Source organism: Venturia canescens, chromosome 11 (assembly GCF_019457755.1).
Source record: "Venturia canescens isolate UGA chromosome 11, ASM1945775v1, whole genome shotgun sequence".
Lineage (NCBI taxonomy): Eukaryota > Metazoa > Arthropoda > Insecta > Hymenoptera > Ichneumonidae > Venturia > Venturia canescens.
The window spans coordinates 8,777,329-8,787,741 of record NC_057431.1 but is presented as its reverse complement, the minus strand read 5'-3'; the positions used below and the strand labels follow the sequence as shown (position 1 = coordinate 8,787,741).

Genomic DNA, 10,413 nt, shown 5'->3' with positions numbered 1-10,413 from the left:
GTTAATTTTGAACAAAAGTCGTTCGAACTGAAATTTAATTGCTTTTTTTTTATTTCTTTCCATCATAAGAAATGTCATTGGAAATCAATTGAATCTTATAGTTTCACGAAAAAACTATCGAGAATTCAAAAAAATCGAAATAGCCTCTTTTGATGTAAATTTTGAACTGAAGTCGTTCGAATTGGAATTTGATTACTTTTTTTGGTTTCTTGCCAAAATAAGAAACGTCGGAAATAAATTGAATTTCAATTTCTCGAAAGTATCGAAAATTCAAAAAAATCGAAATGGCGTATCTAGCCAAAGATTTTTCATAATCTAAAGCTTCCAACCTTAATAAAAATTTTGCAAAATCTTCGTGAGATTATATATAAACGATAAATTCCTTTGCAAAAACAAATGCATAGGCGAGGTCACTTGAAAAAACGGTTGGCACGTGTAAGAAAATGCCTTAAATTGATTCAGACTTTTTTCACACTTCTGAGCTCGATTTCAGTCTCGACGATCGATGATCATTCCTGCGAGATATTGAATAATGACAGCTAAGATATTTGATTGGGTTTTTTTTTGCAGGAATGGAGGTATTCAGTTGATAAGAAAACATTTTACAAGGACAATCCTACGAATATTTTTCTAGCAGGATTTGATATTCTAATGATTACTAATGGATGAGATGTATTAGATGGCAGTTTTCAGGAATTCATTAGTCGGAATTATATCCACGTATCTGGTCGGCTAATTGTCGATGGTTCTTCATAGCTTGTTGGAGGGCATTTTTTGCGTTGAAACCGTTTCTCACATAATCACAGATATATCTTCGAAATGGTAACAGGTGTTCCAGATGAGCTGCTTCCTCTGCAGTCAAATGGGCTGCCTGCGGCTTTGATGATTTAGGTTTGGCGTCAAGGCAGATCAATTCTATTAGTTTATCTTGCAGTCGTTATTCGGGGACGCAGCAATACTTTTTGTTCTTCCATTCTCTCGATGGGCAGGAATCACTTTTTAGTATGAAGAATTCTGTTGAGTCGAACGAAAACGACGGATTAATGAGCGGAGGTGTCAGAAATTGTGGCAAAAATGATGGTTTGCAAAATATATTTCTATGGGGAAATCATTATAGCTTGAATTGAGCATTGTAAAGTTCGGAGAAGCTGTGCAACGAGGATATTCGCTGGAATAACAAGCCAGAAATTTTTGGAGAAGAGGCTGCAAAAAAGGGTGTTTCGAAAATTTGCTTTTTGGTCACAGAGTATCGAGACGACGCTGAAGTTTGCAACGTTGGAGTCCAAGGAAATGAAGGAAAAAACATTTGTAATTCATCAATTATTTTTTATTTCACGAAATATCGGTGCAGTTTGAAAAACTATGAATTTCAAATTCGGTAGGTAACAAAATTGGAGAATTACTGGAATCATTAGGGGCTTTTTTACATCATTTTGTTGGACTCCAGCGTTGCAAACTTCAGCGTCATGTATCGAGAAAAAGAAAACTGCAGTAACTTGGCACATGAAAAATTTTCTTTTCATTTTTAGTTGCTGTTACTGCGAAAATTGTCGCAGAAGCGGAAATGAGGTCTTGAAGTTGAACTCATTGAAACTTAATGAAAAAAATTTTGTCAGCTCGACTGCAGGGCTGAGTTGCTTCGACTGGCCTCATCATTTTTCACGTGCTATTTGGAAAGTAATTTTTCTAAAGAGACTCTAAGGTTCCATGATCTCAGTCAACGAACTCATACGTGCTTAATTAACGTGTATAAATATTTTTGCTTGGTCCGATAAAAAAAAACATCAAAACAAAGAGAGATTGAAAACTTGAAAACGCTCGACGCTGGCCAGGTTAGTTTCACGGATTATATGTACGTGACTCTAGCCAAATTGGATGAAGAAGAAGAATTCAAATTTAAGCTAAACAGGGCGGGTTGTTCCAACTTCTAGCTTATCTGGCGGGTAAAAGCATTGACTTGTAGACCTTTAGCCTTTAGCTGTCAGATAGGTTTACCTATAGAAGTTGGAGCAACCCGTCCTTACAGCTGAAACTGGCGAAACGGTCGAATCGAGGCGCGTGGAATAGAATAGCATTTTGAAACATGCGTTTCATCAAGGCGAATGAGGAGAACCGAATCGCAGGATATTGAGTTCCTTCGATTCAACCATTCTTTTTGCTTTCATCTGCAGGATTCAAGGAGAAGTGGTGGGTGAGAAAGATTTTTAGATAGCACAGTGGTACCAAAAATTTTTCAATGACTTTGACGTTTTACAAGATTTATTAAGCGGATGGAAGATGACAGCGCATCAAGTACGTTCACATATAGAGATTCAACTCTCCCTGATGTGCAGCAATGGTGTCAACTAGTTGACGGTTCTCCCTCAATGTGAGAGCTATCGCTCTTCTCCTGGACATACCATTCAAGATATTGATATTTACAAGTCTTTGGTATTCCAACAGGCGTTGACGCTGGGCTGCCTGCGCCGTGGTCAGAGGAATCGGAGGTGACGCCAATATCTGAGGTTGGGCATCGAGGCGGGACAATTCTCTTTCCAGCGTCGATATCAAGCGGTCGGTATTATTCGAGGACCCAGGAACTCTCTTTGTTCTTCCATTCTCTCGGTGAACAGGAATCGCTTCTAAGTACGAAGAATCCTATTGGTTGAAACGAAAATAAGGAATATATGAGCTGCCAAAAAACGAGGGTTTTTAAAAAAGGGGCTGAAAAATGGCATTTTTTAAAAATTACTTTTTTTATATCAATTTTAGGTCACAGAGTATCGAGAATCGGAAAATGGCAGTCCTTGGAACATTAAAAATTCTTTTTTCAGTTTTCGTCATTGTCATTGTGACAATTGTCAGAAGCGAATGTATGGAGTTCCAAGTTGAACTCGTTGGAGTTCAATGAAATTTTGCTAGCTCCACTCGGAACTGAGTTGCTTCGGTTTGCCACATTATTTTTCAATTGCTATTCGGAAAGCGATTTTTCTAAAGATGTTTCCATGGTCCCATGATCTCAGCAGAACTCAGCTTCTCATTTTTCAAATTTATAACCGAATCCACCGGTACGAAAGTATTTCGTGATGGTCAAAATGAGGAATTCCATGATTGAATGAAAAAAAATTGAAATTTTATCCGAATATTGGGAATGAAAAATCTCCAGGAAGGAAAAAACAAAAGTGGAGGAAAGCAATAATTGAGCTTGACACCAGTTTCGACTTACATTGTCACTTTGAAGTTGAGAATGGACCTGGATGATCCCAAAAACGAGAATCAAGATCGCAGCGCAGCAACGTTTCTCCATGATGATACGTGAATCAGGATTCGAACGATGTCGCGACAAATGTGTGGATCGGCTATGAAATTGCGGCTTTTATACGTTATTTCAAGAGCCACAATTAGGCAAAACTTACAGCTTTTTCTGCTAAGGTTTCACTTGAATCAACATACAACGTTATGAAATTAGTGAAAATTTCGAAAATAGTCTGAAAATTGCTCCAATGACTTACAGCTTTTCTTTTGCTAAGGTTCCACTTGAATCAACATACAATGTCATGAAATTAGTAAAAAATTCGGAAATAGTCTAAAAATTGCTCCAATGACGTCCACAATTTCTTATACAATTATTCGCTCTCCTATTCGATTTTTTAAATATCATTCAGCACGTTTTTTTCGCTAAAAGTCTTTTTTATTCACACTTCAAATATCTCCAGAATTTCTACTGTGATCTTAACCTTTGCAGGACGAATCTGGTCGAAATAACGACCACTAGTTCGGTCGGGTACTCCACTTGGAAAATTCATCAGTACTATGCACAAATTTAGTGTAAAAAAAAAATTCGATTTTAACGTAAAAATCCCCGTCCTTAAAAGGTTAAAGTCGTTCATGAAGTATTCAAAGTCCAACAGTTAGTTGAAGTTTATTTAAAGATTTTTCAGAACAAAATACACAACAAAATTCTTATTGCCGATACTGTCGCGATTTTTTAACTCCAAATTCGGTTGTGCATCTGTTTTTAGTCAAAAACAAGTAAAAAAACTGTTGCAGTGTGCCTAAAACTTTTTGTCGAGGATCCAATTCCCGAAAAACTCACTTTTTTTTATCAAACTCTTCACCATTTCACCCCACGTCGAAGGAACTTTGAATTTCCTTCCTAACATTTAAGTACTGATACGATAAACACGTCCCAAGCTCATTATAATATTATTCTAATCCCCAAAAAAGTAAATTGAAAAACAGACTGACGAACCAGCTTCCTGGTACCACGAAAAAATTGTTGAATAAACTCAACACCTTATTTCCCATAAATTTCCCATAAAATTGTATTATCATCGCAGTCTCATATGAAAATAGACACAAATCAGTCATTTTTAATGCACTATGGAAGCCCTTTCGAGTGCGAGCATATTCAACAATTTTTCCACAAGCTTTTACCAAGATTCTTTAGGAATAATAAATTAGTAAGTTTCCATGAATCGAAACGCTTCTACTTTTATTCTTCGCAAGTTCGCCATAAAACGATCGTACCATTACGATGACATTGAATCAAATACAAAGATAAAAGAATAATTGAAAAAATCAAATTTCACATTCATTTTGTGCTCGAGAATAGTGTGTTTTGACTAATTTATTAATATTGTTTTTTTTTTTCGCAGCTCGTCACCCATTTAGGCACGAATCCATTTCTTCTGCAAGTGGGTTTTGAGAGCTCATTAGTGCCAGGTTCCTCTTCGAGCAAGTTCCCCTGTAACAGAAGCTTTTCGAGGGGTCCATTTCTTCTGGAAATTCGTCCGGATGAAATAGTCGTACTGCGTTTTTTATCGAGTTTGATCCCAAGTAAGAGGAGCTTCCCGAAGGATTTTGTTTTTCCGGAACTCCGTCTCGAAGGTTCGCTCCCACGGCATTTTTCCTGCTCGAGCATGACTCCCTGCAACCGAAACTCCTCGACGCATACGCTTCTTCCGGATCTTCGTCGAGGCTTTTTCTCATCAGGTTCCTCCGGGGGCGTGACCCCCTCCAGAAGGAATTTTCCAGAGTATCCGCTCCTCTCGGAACATCGTCCAGGAGGCTCGTTCTCGTGGAGTTTCTCCTTGGAAGTCTCCTCCTATAAGGGGAACTTGTCCAAGATTCCAGGTCGTCCGGAACCTCGACGTCGTTTTGTAGGCTGATTTCCATCACGCCAGTGGCTTCCCTCTTCGGAGTAACCACCTGTAAGAAGACGACAAATTTCGAGCTACGAAGACGCTTAAGGTAGCTCTCCAGTGACGGATCTAGTCGATATTGCGACTAGAGAAAAATTCGTTAAACTTATTACAATTTTCATCAAATATTGCATCTAAATTACAGTTATGAATTTTCATTGTGTTTGTCGAAATATTTTATGCGAAATTTATTATAAATAAGCAGTCATGGCCCAGGTATCATGTTCGCTCGAGCCATGTTTCTTCCGTAACTTATTGGCAGGTTTCTTCATACCGAATTCATTTAAAATAGCTAACTCATATGACACAAACCTTTGCAAGGTGCTAGTATTATCCTGTGGACTGCACCAAATTTTTCGACTCAATCGAGGATTTGGTATTAAGGGAGTAACAGAACTTGAATTTTTCAATGTCTGAAATGGATAAACACAAACGCTGCCAGTAAACGATGAAGTATCGACAATTTTTAATGATCATTGTTCCAGCAATGTTATTCCTTTTTCGAATGTCTAACTTTATCAAGTAAATAATTTGATCAAAACTTACTTTTGGATCGTCCAGGTCGTCACTTTTGGATATAAAAATGTCTGTAGAGCCTCAAATTCTTCGTCTATAAATTCGACGAATTCATTAATCAACTAATTAGTGACTTAATTAATCAACTTAATGCAAACTTTACTAGATAAACAATGAAATAAAGAAGGCTTGTTAATTTATTGAATGATTTAATAGTTACGTCAATGAACCAAAGTGACGTGAATTTTTTAACGAACTTGTTCATTACTTACAAAAACAAAATTCTTTCGACTTTGAGCTTCAATCGAATAAATCGAAATAAAATGGTCAAATCGTGAGTCGATTCCGATACGCTTGTACCTCTTCTCGATTAGTCGAAAAATTTACTTTATTTTCGACAAAAACTTTAACAGTCCACAGACGTTTCGGTACTAAAAATTCAAACTCGTCTGACATCAACACAAAAGAATATTGTCTTATCGTCAAAGTCGCGGAGTACAAAGAAACATGATGAGAAATCGCGTGAAACTCATATCGATAAGAAACTTCGGGGTAGCAATTTTCGCTTATGTAAACAATAAAAATGTTTAGAAAATTCATATCTCAAGTTGCACCTTTGTTTTTTTTTTTCGATTATTTATTCAGTTGTGACTCGTGGAATGAATCGAACTATGAATTTCTGTCGCTATCGGCGATCGTTTTTTTTTCACTTTTGTTCATTTCGTCGATGACTCAAGTTCGCTGGAATCGTGAAAATAACTCGCGCTGATGTTAAACCTTGAAAAATACTTTTTCAGAAAATCACCATAGTTATGAAATTGATAAAAATGCTGAAATTAATCGAAAAATTGCTTCAATCATGTCCTCATTTTCTCAAGCAATTATTCACTCCCCCTTAATTTCTCGTTGTTCTAAAAATACCCTCGATTCGATTTCTTATATTTGAGATCATCCGGCATGTTATTTTTGCGTATTTTTTTTAAAATTATTTACGCTTCAAATATTTTCAGAATTTTCACTGTAATCTTAAAGTAATTCAATAAATGATCGAGTACTCGAAGTACAACGATCAATTCGGTGGCTCCAAATTCAGTGGAATAAATGATAAAACTGAACATACCGAGATCTGAACATTCCAGCGAGGGACTCGGCAGTGACTTGGATCGGATCTATATAAGCACTCGACTCAAAATCAACGTACTCGATTCAACGTTTTAAGTCAAGTTGCACTAGACATTTGATAATCTGCGTAAGAAAAATAAGAAATGCTTTAACGAAGATGGGAAATGATGAAAGACTAATCAAGGACTTGACCCGTCTCTGACTGGCCATCGCTTGCGGAGTTAAGTCTTCCGTAGTGTGAGAACATGCCCGAACAGGAACCCGGTACTGAACCCTTAAAACCCACTCCCGGAAAGAATGGATTCGTTACGAGTTGCGAAAAAAAATCAATACGAAAAAATTAGTCAAATCACACTATTCTCGAGTACAATGAATGTGAAATTTGATTTTTTTAATTATTATTTTACGTTTTTATTTGATTCAATGTCATCTCAATGGTACGAATAAAAGTATAAGCGTTTCGATTCATGGAAACTTACTAATTTATTATTCCTAAAGAATCTTGGTAAAAGCTTGTGGAAAAATTGTTGAATATGCTCGCTTTCCAAAGGGCTTCTTAATGCATTAAAAATGACTAATTTGTGTCTATTTTCATATGAGACTGCGATGATAATACAATTTTATGGGAAATTTATGGGAAATGAGGTGTTGAGTTTATTCAACAATTTTTTATTCGTGGTACCAGGAAGCTGGTTCGTCAGTCTGTTGTTCAATTTACTTTTTTGGGGATTAGAATAATATTATAATGAGCTTGGGACGTGTTTATCGTATCAGTACTTAAATGTTAGAAAGGAAATTCAAAGTTCCTTCGACGTGGGGTGAAATGGTGAAGAGTTTGATAAAAAAAAGTGAGTTTTTCGGGAATTGAATCCTCGACAAAAAGTTTTAGGCTCACTTCAACAGTTTTTTTTGCTTGTTTTTGACTAAAAACAGATGCACAACCGAATTTGGAGTTAAAAAATCGCGACAGTATCGGTAATAAGAGCTCTTTTGTGTATTTTGTTCTGAAAAGTCTTCAAATAAACTTTAACTTACTGTTTATACTGTTAGTACTTAATCATTTATTGAATTATTTTAAGATCACAGGAGAAATTCTCAAGATATTTGAAGTGTGAATAAAAAAGACTTTCAGCGAAAAAAACGTGCTGAGTGATGAAAAAAAATGAATAGGAGAACGAATAATCTTATAATAAAATTGAGGACGTTACTGGATGAATATTTTCGACTATTATCGAGGTTTTTATCAATTTCATGACATTGTATGTTGATTCAAGTGGAACCTTAGCAGAAAAAGCTGTAAGCTTTGCCTAATTAAGGCTCTTGGAATAACGTATAAAAGCCGAAGTTTCATAGCCGATCCACACATTTGTCACGACATCGTTTGAATCCTGATTCACGTATCATCATGGAGAAACGTTGCTGCGCTGCGATCTTGATTCTCGTTTTTGGGATCATCCAGGTCTATTCTCAACTTCAAAGTGACAATGTAAGTCGAAACTGGTGTCAAGCTCAATTATTGCTTTCCTCCACTTTTGTTTTTTCCTCCCTGGAGATTTTTCATTCACGATATTCGCATAGAAATTTTAATGTTTATCATTAAATCATGGAATTTTTCATTGAATTTGAAAGTCCAGCATCCGCTCCTGACAGTTTTCACACTAACAGCAACCAAAAATGAAAAGAGAATTTTTCATGTTCCAATTACTGCAATATTCCATACTTCGATAATACAATGAAAATGTAATTTTTTCAAAATTCACTTTTTCAGCTTGTTAACCACAATAGAGACTACGCGATGTCGATTATAGAAAAGGAATTGGACTACCTCAACGACCAATTTCCAACATCCGAGCCGCAGTCGTATCTGACTCCAGAAGAAGAATTTCAGCATAAAAGTCTCTTACAACTCCAACAATATTTCAACAACAAAATCTTCGCTGGTGCCTCCAAGATAGAAGCGTTGAAATCCACTATAGAAAAGTACTCTGATCTAGTTGCCAACGTTGTTGAACATGTAAAGTCCAATCAGTGAAGTCAATTGGCTAAATGTACTTGATGCATTGACATCTTCCATCCGCTTAATAAATCTTGTAGAGCGTTAAAGTCAGTGAAAAATTTTTGGTACCACTGTGTTACCTAAAAATCATCTTCACCCACCGCTTCTCAAAAGTAAAAAAAATGTTCGAATCGAAGGAACTCAATATCCTGCACAAATGCTCGTTGCTATTCGAGCCTGAGACTGTCGCACTGCTCTCATGGATCAGCGAGGCTTAAAAAACGAAGGGAAAAATCCCAATTGGGATTCAGCTTCAGAAGTGCAAAAAAAAATATTGAGCTGGCAACTTGACGTTCTCTGATCGTCACAAAAATAGGTCAAAATTGTTTAGGGACCCGACGACGGCGCTTTAATGTCAAGTTTAATATCAAGCATTAAAAAGAAAATGTTCGCAAAGCAAACGGCTCATCTGTACACGAGATCGCTCCACTTATTTACGGGACTGAAAAGGAAATTTTGTCGAAACCCCTTTAAATTTTGTTAACCGAATCAAATAAAATAGTCGAATACGTCGGACACGATATTTTGGATGAATGCAAAAAATTTGTTGATGTAGTAAATAAATATTTATTTCAATTTACAAAATATGACGCCACAACCAATTATACGAAACCCTTAACAATAATATTGTGAACGAATGAGTTTATTTTGCTGTGAAGACATTTTTCATGCTCTTATATATAAAAGATATATTTTGCACCACGTTACCTATCGCTTGTGAAATAAGCATATTCGTTCTGCCTACTTGTGGTACTTGAGGAAATTATCGTCATTTTCAGAAGTTGGGAAAGCTTCATCTTTTTTTCACCCTCAAACTCTACGAAAGGTAGCAAAATTTTTACAATTTTCGAAAAAAAAGAATTTTTTTTTTATTCTTGAGGCAGAACGGGCTCTTCGAAATGTGTGAAATTTCATTTTCACCGCAATTCCACCAATCCAATGTGTGCCTTGATTGCATTTTTTCGAAGGCAGTCGCAAGAAATGAAATCTCCAAAATTTTCACTCCACTTTTGCTCAATTCTTACCTGACAAATATGTCAGAATGAAACTGCACTTTTTCAGAAACTCACTACATCACGAAACAGGTAAAAATGTCGAAAACAGTACAAGAGCTGCTCTTATGACGACGGATTTTTTGAAGGAATTTTTCCTCTCAATTTCTCGTCACCATAAACGAATATTGCCTCTATTCGATTTTTTATACTTGAGATAATCCGGCACATTTTTTTTGCGTCAGGTCTTTTTTTATTAGCGCTTCACATATTTTAAAAACTCGCATTTGTTCCTGCTGAGGTTCCACTTGAATCAACATACAACGTCGTGAAATTGATAAAAATGTCGAAAATAGTCGAAAATGTCGATCCAGCAACGTCCTCGATTTCTCATACGATTATTCGCTCTCCTATTCGATTTTTTAAATATCACATTCAGCACCTTTTTTTTCGCTGAAAGCCTTTTTTATTAACACTTCAAATATCTTTACAATTTCTACTGTCATCTCAGAGTAATTAAATAAATGATTAAGTACTAGCAGTA

At 36.2% G+C, this 10,413-nt stretch overlaps 1 protein-coding gene and 2 long non-coding RNA genes across 7 annotated transcripts; 2 read left to right on the top strand and 1 right to left on the bottom strand.

Annotated features, from left to right (window-relative positions):
* Positions 1-1,592: 1,592 nt before the first annotated feature.
* LOC122418133 (uncharacterized) lies at positions 1,593-4,545 on the top strand. The gene is made up of 3 exons (XR_006262442.1): positions 1,593-2,187; positions 2,258-2,625; positions 2,752-4,545. It is a non-coding gene; the product is annotated as an uncharacterized lncRNA (long non-coding RNA).
* Positions 4,448-6,834, bottom strand: LOC122418131 (uncharacterized). Of its 4 annotated transcripts, none has more exons than XR_006262439.1 (6): positions 6,820-6,834; positions 6,314-6,476; positions 5,972-6,130; positions 5,730-5,793; positions 5,496-5,596; positions 4,448-5,190 (listed from the first exon to the last, which is right to left on the bottom strand). It is a non-coding gene; the product is annotated as an uncharacterized lncRNA (long non-coding RNA). The 4 variants fall into 4 exon arrangements; XR_006262441.1 differs by having other exon boundaries at positions 6,314-6,440; XR_006262440.1 differs by lacking the exon at positions 6,314-6,476.
* Positions 6,835-8,034: 1,200 nt separating this feature from the next.
* On the top strand, positions 8,035-8,928 carry LOC122418130 (uncharacterized). Of its 2 annotated transcripts, XR_006262437.1 has the most exons (3): positions 8,035-8,057; positions 8,175-8,307; positions 8,590-8,928. XR_006262437.1 is itself a non-coding variant. In XM_043432183.1 (2 exons), the coding sequence occupies exons 1-2, from the start codon at positions 8,227-8,229 to the stop codon at positions 8,851-8,853; spliced, it is 345 nt and encodes a 114-aa protein (XP_043288118.1). In that variant the 5' UTR covers positions 8,111-8,226; the 3' UTR covers positions 8,854-8,928. The 2 variants fall into 2 exon arrangements, 1 of the variants encoding a protein (XP_043288118.1); XM_043432183.1 differs by lacking the exon at positions 8,035-8,057 and having other exon boundaries at positions 8,111-8,307.
* The last annotated feature ends 1,485 nt before the right edge of the window (positions 8,929-10,413 follow it).

Bases quoted from the DNA above. Each gene is read 5' to 3' on its own strand.
- LOC122418130 (XM_043432183.1), top strand. From the start codon at position 8,227: ATGGAGAAACGTTGCTGCGCTGCGATCTTGATTCTCGTTTTTGGGATC. The intron at 8,308-8,589 runs GTAAGTCGAAAC...TCACTTTTTCAG, and splicing joins CTCAACTTCAAAGTGACAAT to CTTGTTAACCACAATAGAGA.